The sequence below is a fragment of the Mustela nivalis genome (genome assembly GCF_964662115.1).
Source record: "Mustela nivalis genome assembly, chromosome: 19".
In the NCBI taxonomy this organism is placed as follows: Eukaryota; Metazoa; Chordata; class Mammalia; order Carnivora; family Mustelidae; genus Mustela; species Mustela nivalis.
The window spans coordinates 14,392,230-14,408,848 of record NC_139038.1 but is presented as its reverse complement, the minus strand read 5'-3'; the positions used below and the strand labels follow the sequence as shown (position 1 = coordinate 14,408,848).

At 46.0% G+C, this 16,619-nt stretch overlaps 1 protein-coding gene across 5 annotated transcripts in view; it reads left to right on the top strand.

Moving 5' to 3' along the window:
• CALN1 (calneuron 1) overlaps positions 1 to 16,619 on the top strand; it is a 477,468-nt gene that overhangs the window by 299,033 nt on the left and 161,816 nt on the right. For all 5 annotated transcript variants that reach the window (XM_082714433.1, XM_082714437.1, XM_082714435.1 and 2 more), the window contains one exon: positions 12,287 to 12,399. In XM_082714433.1, coding sequence (XP_082570559.1) covers positions 12,287 to 12,399 — 113 coding nt within the window. The remainder of the gene's footprint in view (positions 1 to 12,286; positions 12,400 to 16,619) is intronic.

The following is a 16,619-nucleotide window of genomic DNA, read 5'->3' as shown; positions in this document are numbered from 1 at the left end:
TAGGCAAAAGAATTTCATTGGAGAGAGTTGATGGTGGGTTCCGAGCATTAATTAACCTTCCTGGAGTAGGAGGAGGTGTTTTTCATTCAGTTTGAGCAAAAGATGTTTCCAGAGATCTGCTTCTGGAGATGGGCTTGTGTTTGCTGGAGTTTAAAGAAGAATATAAGGGCTGGTGTTTGTGCCATGTATGAAAGACCCACAGGCCAGGGTTGGCTGGAGCTGCTGCCTGATTTGGGCAGCCAAGCAGAGACAGCTGGGGGGCATTGGAAAGAGTGCCTAATGCAGGGGCAAAGTGGCAGTCGGTTTGGGGTTACCTTGACGACCAATGAGAGCCAATAGCATCCTAGTGGAGAGAGAGACCACCAGAAAGCCCCGGGTCTTTATTTATCTATTTTTTTCTTATTATTTCACCCCATTGTGAGTGTTTCAGCTGGTTGTTCCTAATGCATGTTGTATAGTTCTGACCCCCCTCCCCCCGCAACAGCTTCCTGCCCTAGTTCAAGTGCACTCCTTTGACTTACATGGTAGTGGGAAGCAACAGCACACAGTCTCTAGCAGGTTAGCTTCCTGCACTTCCTGCTAAGTGGATCGTGATGTTTGGAAGCTTGAGGAGGGAGGATGAGGCCAGTAGAAGTGAACGGCACCCTTCCATGCTGCACTTGTTTGCTTGCTCGAGATTCCAGAAGCAACTTAACCAAGAGAGTTTTGCATTCAGAGTCGGCTATGGTCTGTGAAACGTGGCGGGTCAGGGAAGCTGCCCACCCTTGTCCCTGGGAGCATGAGAATCCAGAATGGCAGTCTGATGTCACTGTGCCAGGCCTGGACAGACCTTGTTTATTACAGTAATTCTTTTTAGTGGATGGGGTTTCAGAGGCCTGGAGGGCTGTATGTGAGAGGCCTGGGTCCTCTGGGAATTGACCATCCAAGGAGAATCACCAAGACCCCCAAAACACAGGCAGAATGGCCATTTGGGGGAAGAAATGGCTTTTAGGCAAGGGTCATTTGTATTAAAGCCCCTGAAGGCCATCTCACCCAATTTCCCACTAAATTCCTTCCTGAGTGGCCAAATAGGAAGACATATGGTACTCTCGAAGTCTGCAGACAGATGCGAGCCAATGCTGGGACTTAACGCCGGCATCTCTGATGCATACGAGAGCTGGGACAACGCGGAGGCTAGTCTCATGGGTCCCAAGCTGAGTCTCTTGACTGGCGTATCTTAGCTGTGTGGACACGATCTAGTTACTTTTAACCCCTTCCTGCCTGCATTTTCTCATGGGGAAAGTGTGGAAGAGGAGAATCTGTTCATAACACTGGCACAGAACCAGACAAGATAAGTACGAAGCTCTGAGCTCAGAGTCTGGTATATTGCACGTCTTAAAGAAATCCTGCTTGGGACGCCTGGGTGGCTCAGTTGGTTAAGCAGCTGCCTTCGGCTCAGGTCATGATGCCAGCGTCCTGGGATCGAGTCCCACATCAGGCTCCTTGCTCAGCGGGGAGCCTGCTTCTCCCTCTGCCTCTGCCTGCCATTCTGTCTGCCTGTGCTCACTCTCTCCCCCTCTCTCCCTTTGATAGATAGATAAAATATTAAAAAAAAAAAAAGTTCTGGACCTAAACTACTCATTTAAAAAAAAAAAAAAAAGAAAAGAAAGAAATCCTGCTTACAGACGATGACTCTTTTAAATGGTTAAAAAAGACCTCTAATGGTTAACCTGAGGCCCGCCAGCTAGACCAGAGGGAGCAATTTGGATTTCACTTTGCCCCCATATCCTAGGCAGCCGAAACAGTCCAGGCCAGGCAATGCTGGGGTCAGGGGAAAGAGTGTCCCAGACAGAGTCCAACTGTGGCCCTGCTCCCCCAGAGGAGGCCCAGGTGTCTGCCCACAGTGTGTCCAAGTGCACACATAGAAATCCACTCCTGGGGTGGAATCCCAGCTCTGTGCCCTGTTGAGTTTCTGCAAGCTACAGAACCTCTCTAGGCCTCAGTTTTCCCATTGGGAAAATGGGCTGCTGGAAGCCTAGAGTGAACTAGTGTACAGATGTTTCTGTAAGCAATGCCCACCACAATGGCAGTGCTCAGTCAAAGGTAGGTAATTCGAACATCATCTGACTTTTTTAAGACCTTGGTTCTGCCTGGGGCTGGTTTTCATACCAGGGACTTAATGTAAAACCCCCCTCTGAGATTCTATTTGTCTCATTTCTCTGGGATGGATAGAGTGATGGGGTGGGGACATGGGGGCCACATTTTTGGGAGCAGCATAGGTAGCTTATGGGGTGTTCCCAGTTCTCTTTGTCCATTAAACTAGGATCTGTTTTCTCGTCTAAATCTGAATAGAAATTTGTACTACTGGTTGGACCGGGGTTGAGCTTTTCATCAGGACGAAGAGTCTGTATTTATAGACTATCTGTAGAAAATGTTCTACATACCCACATATCAGGAGCCAGAGCTGAGAAAATCCTAAGAGAGGTGTGGGGGCCCCCCTGGACTATTTCTGCAACTGTGGGCCTATAGGAATCTATCTCCCTTTGCTCCATAACAGGAGGGGGGAAAAACAAGGCAGGGGGATCATTTTTTTAAATTAACATATAATGTATTATTTGCTCCAGGGGTACAGGTCTGTGAATCATCAGGGTTACACATTTCACAGCAGTCACCATAGCACATACCCTCCCCAATGGCCATAACTCCACCACCCTCTCCCTACCCCTTATCCCCCAGCAACCATCAGTTTGTTTCCTGAGATTAAGAGTCTCTCTCATGATTTGTCTCCCTCCCGATCCCATCTTGTTTCATTTTTCCCCTCTCAATCCCCTGCCCTGCCACTCAGATTCCTCATATCAGAGAGATCATATGATAATTGTCTTTCTCTGATTGACTTATTTCACTCAGCATAATACCGTCTAGTTCCATCAATGTATTTGCAAATGGCAAGATTTTGTTTCTCTTGATGGCTGCATAGTATTCCATTGTGTGTGTGTGTGTGTGTGTGTGTGTGTGTGTGTGTGTATCACATCTTCTTTATCCATTCATCTGTTGATGGACATCTAGGCTCTTTCCATAGCTTGGTGATCGTGGACATTGCTGCTATAAACATTAGAGTTCATGTGCCCCTTCAGATCACTATATTTGTATCTTTAGGGTAAATACCCAGTAGTGCGATTTCTGGGTCCTAGGGTAGCTCTATTTTCAGCTTTTTGAGGAAACTCCATGCTGTTTTCCAGAGTGGATGCATCAGCTTGTGTTCCCACCAATAGTGTAGGAGGTTCCCCTTTCTCTGGATACTCGCCAACACCTGTCGTTTCCTGAATTATTTTAGCCATTCTGATTGGTGTAAGGTGGTATCTCACTGTGGTTTTGATTTGTATTTTCTTGATGCCGAGTGATGTGGAGCAGTTTTTCATGGGTCTGTTGGCCATTTGGATGTCTTTGCAGAAATGTCTGTTCATGTCTTCTGCCCATTTCTTGAGTGTATTATTTGTTCTTTGGGTGTTGAGTTTGGTAAGTTCTTTATAGATTTTGGATACTAGCCCTTTATCTCCTATGTCATTTGCAAATATCTTCTCCCATTCTGTTGGTGTCCTTTGGTTTAGTTGACTGTTTCCTTTGCTGTGCAAAAGCTTTTGATCTGGATGGAGTTCATTTTTGCCCCTACTTCCCTTGTCTTTGGTGTGTTTCTACGAAGAGTTTGCTGCCTGTCTTCTAAAGGATTTTGATGGATTCCTGCCTCATAGTGAGGTCTTTTATCCATTTTGATCTTTTGCTGTGTGTGGTGTAAGGAAATGGTCCAGATTCATTTTTCTGCATGTGGTTGTCCAATTTTCCCAGCACCATTTGTTGAAGAGATTGTCTTTTTTCCATTGGCCATTCTTTCCTGCCTTTTCAAAGATTATTTGACTATACAGTTAAGGATCCATTTCTGGGCTCTCTATTCTGTTTCATTGATCCATGTGTCTGTTTTTGTGCCAGTACTGTACTGTCTGGACGATTACAGCTTTGTAATAGAGCTTGAAGTCTGGAATTGTGATGCTGCCGTCTTTGGTTTTCCTTTTCAACATTCCTCTGGCTATTCAGGGTTTTTTCTGGTTCGATATAAATTATTTGGATTATTTATTCCATTTCTTTGAAAAAAATGGGTGGTATTATGATAGGGATTGTGTTAAATGTGTAGGTTGCTTTAGGTAGCATAGACATTTTCACGGTATTTGTTCTTCCAATCCATGAGCATGGAATGTGTTTCCATTTCTTTGTGTTTTCCTCAATTTCTTTATGAGTACTTTATAGTTTTCTGAGTACAGATTCTTAGCCTTTTAGGTTAGGTTTATTCCTTGGTATCTTATGGTTTTAGGTGCAATTGTAAATGGGATGGACTCCTTAATTTCTCTTTCTTCTATCTTCCTCATGGTATATAGAAATGCAACTGATTTCTCTGCATTGATTTTATATCCTGCCACTTTACTGAATTCCTGCATGAGTTCTAGCAGTTTTGGAGTGTAGGCTTTTGGATTTTCAACATAAAGTATCATATCATCTGCAAAGAGTTAGGAGTTTGACTCCTTTGCCAATTCAGATGCCTTTTATTTCTTTTTGTTGTCTCATTGCTGATGCTAGGACTTCTAGTACTATGTTGGATAGCAGTGGTGATCGTGGACAGCCCTTCCCTGTTCCTGACCTTAGTTGGAGAGCTCTCAGTTTTTCTCCATTGAGAATGATATTTGCGGTGGGTTTTTCATAGATGGCTTTGATGTTGAGGTATGTGCCCTCTATCCCTATAGTTTAAAGAGTTTTGATCAGGAAAGGATGCTGTACTTTGTCAGATGCTTTTTCAGCATCTATTGAGAGTATCACACGGTTCTTGTTCTTTCTTTCATTAATGTATCATATCACATTGATTAATTTGTGGATGTTGAACCAACCTTGCAACCCTGGAATAAATCCCACTTGGTCGTGGTGAATAAGCCTTTTAATGTACTGTTGGATCCTATTGGCTAGTATTATGGTGAGAATTTTTGCATCTGTGTTCATCAAGGATATTGGTCTGCAATTCTCCTTTTTGATGAGGTCTTTGGTTTTGGGGTCATGGTAATGCTGGCCTCATGAGTTTGGCAGTTTTCCTTCCATTTTTATTTTTTGGAACAGTTTCAGGAGAACAGGTATTTGGTCTCCTTTAAATGTTTGGTAGAATTCCCCTGGGAAGCCGTCTGACCCTGGGCTCTCGTTTTTTGGGAGATTTTTGATGACTACTTCAATGTCCTTACTAGTTATGGGTCTGTTCAGGTTTTCTATTTCTTCGTGGTTCAGTTGTGGTCATTTATAGGTCTCTAGGAATGCATCCATTTCTTCCAGATTGTCAAATTTGCTGGTATATAGTTGCTCATAATATGTTCTTGTAATTGTTTGTATTTCTTTGGTGTTGGTTGTGATTGCTCCTCTTTCATTCACGATTTTATTCTTGTGGGTCCTTTCTCTTTTCTTTTTGAGAAGTGTGGCCAGGGGTTTATCAATCTGATTAATTCTTTCAAAGAACCAGCTCTCAGTATTGTTGATTTGTCCTACTGCTCTTTTGGTTTCTATTTCATTGATTTCTGCTCTGATCTTTATGATTTCTCTTCTCTTGCTGGATTTAGGCTTTCTTCGTTGTTCTTTCTCCAGCTCCTTTGGGTGTAGCGTTAGGTTGCGTACTTGAGACCTTTCTTGTTTCTTGAGAAAGGCTTGTACTGCTATGTACTTTCCTTTCAGGACCACCTTTGCTGTGTCTCACAGATTTTGAACAGTTGTGTTTTCATTTTCATTTATTTCCATGAATTTTTTAAAATTTTCTTCAATTTCTTGGTTGACCCATTCATTCTTTAGTAGGATGCTCTTTAGCCTCCATGTATTTGGGTTCCAACTTTCCTCTTGTGATTGAGTTCTAGCTTCAGAGCACTGTGGTCTGAAAATATGCAGGGAATGATCCCAATCTTTTGGTGCCGGTTGAGACCTGATTTGTGACCCAGTATGTGATCTATTCTGGAGAATGTTCCATGTGCATTAGAGAAGAATGTGTATTCTGTTGCTTTGGGATGGAATGTTCTGAATAGATCTGTGATGTCCATCTGGCCCAGTATGTCATTTAAAGCCTTTATTTCCTTGTTGATCTTTTGCTTATATGATCGATTTCGGTGAGGGGGGGTGTTAAAGTCCCCTGCTATTATTGTATTATTGTTGATGTGTTTCTTTGATTTTGTTATTAATTGGTTTATGTAGTCGGCTGTTCCCATGTTAGGGGCGTAGATATTTAAAATTGTTAGATCTTCTTGTTGGACAGACCCTTTGAGTATGATATAGTGTCCTTCCTCATCTTAATAGTCTTTGGCTTAAAATCTAATTTATCTGATACAAGGATTACCACCCCAGCTTTCTTTTGATGTCCATTTGCATGGTAGACTGTTTTCCACCCCCTCAATTTAAATCTGGAGGTGTCTTTGGTTCTAAAATGAGTTTCATGCAGATGGCATATCAATGGGTCTTGTTTTTTTTTAAATCCATTCTGATACCCTGTGTCTTATGATTGCGGCATTTAGCCCATTTGCATTCAGGGTAACTACTGAATGATATGAATTTAGTGCCATTGTATTTCCTGTAAGGAGACTGTTACTGTATATTGTCTCTGTTCCTTTCCAGTCTGTGTTACATCTAGGCTCTCTCTTTGTTTAGAGGACCCCTTTCAATATTTACTGTAGGGTTAGTTTGATGTTTGCAAATTCTTTTAGTTTTTGTTTGTCCTGGAACCTTTTTTTATTTTCTTTCCCTTCTATTTTCAGTGACATCCTGGCTGGATATAGTATTCTTTGATGCATATTTTTCTCATTTAGTGCTCTGAATATATTGTGCCAGTCCTTTCTGGTCTGCCAGGTCTCTGTGGATAGGTTTATTGGCAATCTAATATTTCTCCCATTGTAGATTATAGACCTCTTGCCCCCAGCTGCTTTCAGGATTTTCTCTTTGTCACTAAGACTTGTAAGTTTTACTATTAGATGACAGGGTATGGATCTATTTCTATTGATTTTGATGGAGGTTCTCTGTGCCTCTTGGATTTTGATAATTGTTTTGTTCACCAAATTAGGGAAATTTTCTACTATAATTTGCTCCAATATACCTTCTGCCCCCCTTTCTCTTCTTCTTTTGGGATCCCAGTTATTCTAATATTGTTTCATCTTAAGGTATCACTTACCTCTCAAATTCCCTTCATGGTCCAGTAGTTGTTTCCCTCTCTTGCTCAGCTTCTTTATTCTTCACATTTGGTCTTCTATATCACTAATTCTCTCTTCTGTCTCATCTATCTTAGCAGTAAGAGCGTCCATTTTTGATTGCACCTCACTAAAAGCTTTTTTGAGTTCAACTTGGTTAGATTTTAGTTCTTTTATTTCTCCAGAAATGGCGTTTATTTCTCCAGAAAGGGATTCTCTAATATCTTCCATGCTTTTTTTGACCCCAGCTAGCACCTTGATAATCATCATTCTGAACTCTGGTTCTGACATATTACCAGTGTCCGTAGTGATTAGGTCCCTAGGCTTTGGTACTGCCTCTTGTTCTTTTATTTATTTATTTATTTTGAGATGACTTTTTCTGCCTTTTCATTTTATCCAGATAAAAATAGATGAGAGAACAAAATACTTAAAGGGTAGCAGCCAAACCAGAAAAATGTATACTAATCAAATCAAAAGAGACCTGAAACCAGGGGGAGAAGAAAGGGGGGAAAACAGAAAAGAAAATATTGGATTGGTGAATAGAACAGAGCCAAAGACTTAATTTTTTTTTGGGGGGGGGAGGGTATTTTGGTCTGTTAGAAGAAACTATCTCTGAAATTTTTAAAGAAAGAAAAACATATAAATACACAAAAATAAGGATAAATACGATGAAGGGATGGAATATGACTGTAAAGATGAAAATGAAAAAGGATTATAAAAAAGGAATTGAAAAAAGAAAGAATGTGTTCAGGCTGGATACTAGAACAAAACCATGTACTAGATTTAGGGTATATTTTGATCTATTAGAAGAAATTGTATCCCAAATTAAAAAAAAAAAATCTTACATATATACAAAAATAAGGTTAAATACAGTAAAGGGATAGAATATGACTATAACTATGAAAATTTAAAAAGATTTTTAAAAAGATAAAATAGAAAAAGGTTAAAATAGGAAAGAAGAGAAATTCTTAAAAATAGAGTAAGAAAAAGAATTTTAAAAATTTAACTTAGACTAAAGAATCATGGGGGGAAAAGCCATGAATTCTGTGTTATTTTCCTCTAGCTCTGGATTCTCCCAATTCTCACTGATCGGTAAACGTGGTCTTGGCTCGGTGTTTTTGCTGATCTTCGTGGGGAGGGGCCTGTTGCAGGGATTCTCAAAAATATTTGCGGGAGGCGGAATTGCACCGGCCTTGCCCGGGGCGGGGCTAAGTCGTCTGCTCGGGTTCGCGCTGGAGCTTTTGTTCCCTGAGCGCTTTCCGTAGAGCGGGGGAGGAGGATAAAGATGGCGGCCGCCGAGGTTCTCCCAGTGGAACCCGAGAGCTCGGCCGCTCCTCAGGCCCCGGAGAAAAGCCGTCGGTCCCTCCCGGCTCCGGTCCCCGCGGCTCCGTCCCGGGCGGCCCGTCCGGAGTCCGCACACCCGCCGCTCCTGCGCGCTCCCCGGAGGAGGACAGTGAGTGTCCCCGGGGCCGCCGCCCGCAGACCCCGTCCTCCCGGGACCCCCGGACCGAGACCGCGCTGTCCCCCGAGGGCCCGCCCCGGCCGCGACGCCCCCGCGGAGCCGCGTCTACGCGGTCGGACTCTGGGCCCCGCCGCCGGCCGGGAGCCGCCCCTGCCCCGCGGCCCGTCCTCCCGCACGTGGCCGGTCCCGCCTCCCGGCGCGGGTCGCTTTGCTGCCCCGGACCCGCGGCTCTGGTTCTGTCCGGGCTCCGGGTGGGCCTGTCGGGGCGCGGGTCGGTCGGGGGAGCGCGGCTGTCCCCGACCCGATGTGGGCTCCGGGTCGTCGTGGTCCCCGCACCGAGACCGTCGCGGAAGGGAGAAGCACCTGCCGCTGGGGTCGAGCCTGGACGCATCGCGCATAAGGACGATCGGTGTTTCGTCTGGACGGGCTCCGGGTGGGCTTGTCGGGGCGCGGGGCGGTCTGGCGACCAGTTAGCTGAGCTCCTGCGACCTGAGGGTGTTTCGGTCTCCTCCTCCTCCTCCTCCGCACTTGCCCCTCGTCCCTTTCTCGGGGACCGTGTTTCGTTGACAAACACGTCGGAAGCTCCCGAGCCCTCGGAAACCGTGAGCGGCAGGTCCTCCCGGCAGCCGAGCCTGGGCCGAGCCGCCTGCGCTCGCACCGGCCGCAGCGGGCTTTTCCGATCGGGCCCTGCGCGCTCCTGGCCCGGACCGTCCTCTCCGGCCGAGCCTTTGAGCAGGGAGCGGGCTGCTCCCCGCACGGGCCCTCATTGCTGCGCGTCCGCTGTCGGCTTGGCGGGCGCGGCCGAGGGCCCACCTGTGGGCCGTCCCCAGTGCCTCCGGCAGCAGCTCCCCGTGGACCCTCGGGCTACGGCAGTTCGGGACCGCGGTGCTCCTGGGGGAGGCTTCAGAGAGGCGGTGGCCTCTCTCCTCCTCCCGGGAAGGTGGCCCGTTCAGAGACAGTCCTGTGTCCCGGCTGTGACCACCCCTGGACCCCCGAATGAGAGAAAGCGTTCCTCACTACACCGAGGCCGGGAGCTGAAGTGGTGCGGCCCGCTGGGTCGATTTCAGTTACGGTCTCGTTGGGACCTCGTAGAACGAGATCCAGGCCCTCGAGCTGCCTCGCCCTTGTGAGCTGTTGGATGTCGCCATGGGTAACAGACATCGGGGTGATGCCCTCTGCTTTACAGAGCAACGTTCCGGGCAGAGCGCTAGCGAAGGGCACCCACAGTGTTTGGGCATGGTCCTGCCCACTGCTTCTGCACCTCCGCCCGCCGCCGCCTCTTTCGGAGCTGCCTCACCACCGGGGGCCTGTGCAGACGTTGGTCTCCCTCGTTGCCTGGCGCTGTGAAATGTTAGTAGCACAGGTGTTCTGTAGTCTGCTTGTGTCCTGTGGCCCAGCGGAGAGCCACGGACCACTGTGATATCTAAGATCGTTTGTCCCCCAGGGATCCGTTTTCACTCGATTGAGGGTGATACGGTTTCTAGGGAGAATGTGTATTCTGGGCTGAGAGCGCTGGCCATCTAGCTCCAGATGGGCCGGGCTGATGTGGGGTGAGCCGAGGGTCAGTGCCAGTGTTTACCAAGCGTGTGTCTGTCTGAGCCTCGGAGCCCCTTGGAGCTAGCTCACTGTGAACACCAGGAAGATGGGGCCTCCTCCTTTTCCTACACCTTCCAATTTCCCACTTTCACAGACACTGGATGACTGCAGCACATTACAGCATCTTAAATACTGTCCATTGCTATCTGGGGAGGGTCCCGGGAAGGCACAAGAGAGCCCATCTCTTCCCTGTATCTCTATGAACATGGAGCAGCATTCTTTCTAGAAGTATTTGTTAATTTGAGAGGAAGGATGGTACCTCACTTTTGCGTGATTAGCTTTCTCATGATGACCAGTGAGAATGGGATTTAATAAATTAATATTTGAAGGTGGAATTTAATTCGTTAATTTATTTATTTTCAGATCCTCTCTCCTTTTGAACGGTGAGGAGTAAACCAGTGACCTTCAGTAGCCCAGTGATGGCCAAACCCATTTGGTGCTAGATCTTTCCTTTCCCACTGATTTGTCACTCCTCCCTTACCCCCTCAGGTTTTTTTTCATCTATACTGCAACATGTTTCTGGACTTCTTTTTCTAAATTATTGGCATCTTGATGATGACATCTGCTCAGCTTTTTGAAGTAGGATTGGAACGAGGGCTGTTTGAAGGCGGTTGCCCTCTGGGACTTGATCGATGTGTGTACACTTTGGTAAACCTGTGTGCAGACACCTGGGCTGTCTGCACCAGCTGGGCCAACATGTGGTGCGCTCTTGGTGGAGACGCCCTCTTGAGCAGTTCTAAGGGCGCAGAATGCCACACTGATGAGTCATGGAGGCTTGGACAGTACCCTGAAGGTCTGTTTTCATCTGAGTTGGCTCAAGTTCACCTTTTAGTGTCAGATCTAAGGTAGATCCGACACTAAACTTTCATCTAGTGTCAGATGAAAGATGCAGAGTTGAGCAAAGGGAAAACAAGCAAGGGGTATCATTCATTCATTCTGTAAGTACGTGCTGAGTGCCCGCCATTGTGGGCGATGTACAAAGAAGTTTCAGACTGGGTCCCCGACTTTGCAGAGCTCTCAGTGCAGGTGTGGAAAAGGCATGCAGACCGGTGGCTGAGTTACAGGCTGATAAGTTCTATGACAGACACACGTGAGGGTACAGGGAGAGACCTCGCAGGCTAGTGAGATGAGGGTCAGAAAAACCGAAAAGAGAGCACGGTATTCAAGTTCCATCTTAGAGAACGAGACGGTGTTCATCAGGTCGACAAGTGGGGAAGGCATCCTGGGTGGATGTACGGGGCATGGGGTTTGGCAGTAGCAGGACATTTTGTTCAGAGGCGGGGAGCAAAAGACAGTGAAGGACAAAGTGGGACTCGAATGCCATCTTGAAGTGGTTTCCTTATGTTGGGTCAAAGACGCCATGGACATTTATAAAACATCATCAGCTATGCTTTTGGGGAGGCAAACTTCTGTGTGGGAGAGAGAGTGAAGGTGAGAGCGTGAGAGCAGGCAGCCACTCCGCTAGTGTTGTAGTTATCACTAGGTACATTAATCCTTGCAGACGTTTTCCCACCGCAGCCTTCTAGAAGGGCCTGGAGATTGAATTGACCAGAGGGGTAGAGCGGGCACAGGCATGGAAGAGGTGAAGGACTTGGTGTCTCAGTGTGTGTGTGACAGGAGGAAGGAAGAGCGGGGGAAAGCTGTACTTTCTGTCACGCGTACTGCGAGGTGTTTGCGTCCATCATGTGTACTGCTAGGCGGTTTGTGTCCCAAAGGTACAGCAGGTGTGAGGGGTGGCCATTTAAGTGGGGGGTGACTGCTGGCTGGGCATTTAGATATGGAAATACTGGAAAATAACTCCAAATGTGTGGTATTAGATGTACTGATATTGCCAGTATCTTGTGTTCCCAGTGGTATTTAAGAATGTGGGGCAATTTTCTCTGATGCCACCAGCTCTTCACCCATTGAGGTCATGGGAAAAAGAAAAGCGTGGTGATGTTTATTTCATTGGGTGCAGCAGGTCCATTTCAACATTTCAACTCACATTGGTATTTTCTTCTTCCAGGGGATGGCCAGGTGGACTTCGATGAATTCATGACAATTCTTGGCCCCAAACTGGTGTCTTCAGAAGGTCGCGATGGTTTTCTTGGAAACACAATAGATAGCATATTCTGGCAGGTGAGTACAATATTTTTTAATTAAATTTGGCAGTAGACATATGCCTGGGACTAACTTTTGACTCTGAATTCTTGAGCTTCTGTTTAGCATGGGACCATCTCCTCTGGGCTAGAGTGACATACGTTCCTTGAACCGGAAGTCTAAGTGGAGGTCCATACTAGATTCTCCGAACAAAGTATCAAAACCATACTCATTTGAAGTTTGGATGAGCAGCCTGTCTCCCTAATTTTTCTTTATACCAGAAATAGTTTTACATTTGGGGGAATTGATATTCCTCCCCTTCTGAGTCACAAATGTTTCTTTCTTGGGGATCCTTAGAAAGTATGCCATTGGTATCGCCTGAGTCCTGTTCTATCCCTGGTTCCAAGACATCCTTTTGCTAAGAGGATGGCCGGGTTGTCTCATGTGTTTAGATGCTATCGATACCCTAGTCCTTAATAGAACAGAATGGTTTTACCTAAGAATTTGTGTTTGATGTTTCTCAATTTCCTCCTATTTCTGTCTTGTAAAATCTCTTGGGACATTTCAAATATCTACGTTCAAATTATTAAGGTGCTATGAGTCAATTTTATATTAGTTCTTTGGTCTTAATATGTGACTCTCAGTTCATGACTATGGAGTTTGGGAAACATGTTATCAACCACTGTTTTTAAAATTTGAGGGGAATATTTTGTCACGTTAAATTGAATTGTTGGTTATGCACGTAAAACACCACTCCAGCATAGCGCGTTTATAAAATTTCTTGATGTGTTTTTTTCTTTTTTTCTTAGCCAAAGATAATTCTTTAATCTAGGTAAACATTGCAATTGACATGTATTTCTGGTCTTACTCTTCTACTGTCTTGCATATAACCAATAAGCACTTGGTTAGAGCACATTATGGGCCCTGCATTCTGTCACTGTGGCTTTCACAAAAGACATTGAAGACACAGCCCTGGCTATTTAAGAACTTGGGTGGGGAAACACTCTGAAGAGAGAAAAAACACAGAAGCGATTCTTGGTGTGACGGTTCCTAGACTGATCATTTGTGCATCCTCAGCTCCTCACATGGTGTACACAATGGATCATCCATAACTATTTTTTGAGGAGAATGAATAGCAGTCCCAGAAAGGAGACAGATGTGATCTTGAGGGGTGGGATAAGACTTGGGGAAATGGAGGTACTTGCTTCAAATTTTGAAATACGGCCAGAAGTGACAGAGGATCAAAAGGGTTATTCCAGGCTTGTCACGATGGGTTTGAATGGAGTAGAGGCAGTGTGCACGGCTGTCATTAGACGTTGGGTTGAAGGGAGAGACCTCAGACCTCACTGGCAGAATGGTTTTAGGACCTGAGTGAAGAGAAGACTTGAGATGATCCCAGGGTTCCCGAATGACAGGGATAAAGTCATGGAGAAAAGAAGTCTTTGTGTGGACTTGAATTCTGAGTTGGGCACGTTGAGTGTAAGTTGAAGGTCACACGACTAAGAGAGGGAGGCAAGTCTTTGCCCAGCTACCTGCAGGGACAGATCGTGGACAAGAGGCTGGGGCTGGACGTCCAGATTTCTTATCCGTCAGAGCTGGTGGGTGAAATCACTGGCAAGGAGGAGCCCATCAAGAGCAGTTGCATAAATGGAGATGAGCAGAGAGGCAGGACCTGGTTCTGGAAGACATCCAAGGACAGGGGAGAGCGAGACACAAGAACGTGTCCCCAAACTGCCTCCCCAGACTGAGGTTGTGATCAGCCCTGACTCTCCCCAGGACCTCTGTGGTCCTACCTGCCAAGTGACAAGAATATCTCACTGCTTATGCAACCCTTCAGGTGTGACTCAACACTTGGAAGGACAGACAGGTAGAGGCGTTGGCAGAAATTAAAAAAAAAAAAAATGAACACGTAGTTAAAAAGATGGGGAAATGTGTTTCTCACCAGGCCAGGTTTCAGCCCATACAGGTCCACTCTGGTGAACATTCCAGAGTTCCTTCTCTGCCTGATTTCTTTCTTCCGGGCCGTGCTGTATTCCCCACTCTGAATGCTCTCTCTTCCCTTTGTCTCTGCCTTCGCGCCACCTGTAGCCTGGAAGAATGCTACCTGCCTTCTAGGCTCTGAGCGTTCTTCCCGACCCCCATCCTGGAGGGCAAGAAGCTCCCAGTATTTAACCCTAAAGTGGAAACCTCACATCTTCCAGGTTCTTCGTAGTTGAACACATACACATTAAGGAAATACTTCTTTGTCTTGACTGCCTCTAGCATAATTTGGACATACTATGATGCTTGCAAGTTCTCTGTTTTTGCCTTATATTAAAGACCCTCTTCCTCATCTGGGGACGCAAACAGGTTGGGGAAAAGTGAGTAAGGGGGAAAATTGTATCCTGAAATATTTAAATGAATGCAGGAATGCATGGACACCGTGGCATTAGTTTCCTCTCCTGCTGGTCCTCACACAGCTCAGAATCTTATGACTAGCAGAGGAGAACAGAGACAGCTATCAATTCTCAGTAGTCAGCTGTACCCTCCCACACTGCCCCCTCCATCTGTCCTTTCGGAGACAGCGCGAATAAATGGTTCCGTGCATCCAGTCCTTCCTGGGGACAAAGTGCATCTTTCCAGTGCTTGAGTGATTTTTCAGGTATAAGAGAAAGCTCTGTGTGTGCGAATGTTTGTATATGCATGCATATGTGTGTGTTTACTTTGCTACAGTGTTGAAGATGTTAGAGAGGAACAGGGGAAAGGCAGCTTTCTGCCTCTGAATATGCAGGCAGGAGATACTGGTCTCAGGAGGTACTGATACTCTAGCAAGGAGAAGATTGTTTACTTAAGAGACTCTGGCAAGGGTTCCCACCAGGGATGAAGTCAAGTTTGTTTGTTTGTTTGTTTGTTTGTTTATTTATATTTTATTTTATTTTTCCAGTGTTTCAAGATTCATTGTGTATGCCCCACACCCAGTGCTCCATGCAATACATGCCCTCCTTAATACCCACCACCAGGCTCACCCAACCCCTCAACCCTCTCCCAACCTCTGTTTCTCAGAGTCCACAGTCTCTCATGGTTCATCTCCCCCTCCGATTTCCCCCAACTCCCTTCTCTCCATCTCCTCATGTTCTCCATGTTATTCCTTATGCTCCACACATAAGTGAAACCATATGATGATTGACTCTCTGCTTGACTTATTTCACTCGGCATAATCTCTTCCAGTCCCGTCCATGTTGCTATAAAAGTTGGGTATTCGTCCTTTCTGATGGAGGCATCATACTCCATAGTGTATATGGACCACATCACATCTTCCTTATCCATTCGTCCGTTGAAGGGCATCTTGGTTCTTTCCACCGTTTGGCAACCGTGGCCATTGCTGCTATGACCATGGGGTACAGATGGCCCTTGTTTTCACTACATCTGTATCTTTGGGGTAAATACCCAGTAATGCAATTACAGGGTCATAGGGAAGCTCTATTTTTAATTTCTTCTTAAGCAATTTCCACACTGTTTTCCAGAGAGGCTGTACCAACTTGTATTCCCACCAACAGTATAAGAGGGTTCCCCTTTCTCCATATCCTCTCTAAGAATTGTTGTTTTCTGTCCTGTTAATTTTGGCCATTCTCACAGGTGTAAGAATTGGTATCTCAGTGTGGTTTTGATATGAATTTCCCTGATGACTAATGATGATGAATACTTTTTAATATGACGTTGGTTTCTTACAGATATAGGTAGGTAGGATGGTATATTTGGAGGGTGCATGTCTGATCTGTTTGCTGCAAAATATATTACACCATAGGTTGTAATAGAAAACAACAATAAATGTGTCCAATATCATGGTTTCTGTGGGTCAGGAATGTGAGAGCAGCTAGCTGAGTGGTTCTGTTGTGAGGTGGCGGTGAAGGTGGTGGCTGGAGCTGTGATCATTTGAAGGCTCGACTGGGGCTCGAGGAAATGCTTCAAGGTGGCTTACCATGTGGCTGGCAAGGTGACATGGGCTGTTGGCAGGAGGCCTCAGGTCCTTGCCACGGGGACCCCTCCATAGTGCTGCTTGAGTACCTTCATGACACGGCAGCGGGCTTCCCTCAAAACAGATGATGCAAGAGAGCACAAGGCAGAGGCGATGGTGCTGTGTACGGCCTCCTCTTGGAGGTCAAACTCCATCATTTCTGGAACATGCTCTTGGGTACACGGCCATTCCTGTTCGGCAAGGGAGAGGAACACCTCCTGGCGAATACCCAGAGCCATCAGTCGTCGGGGCCATCTTGGAGACT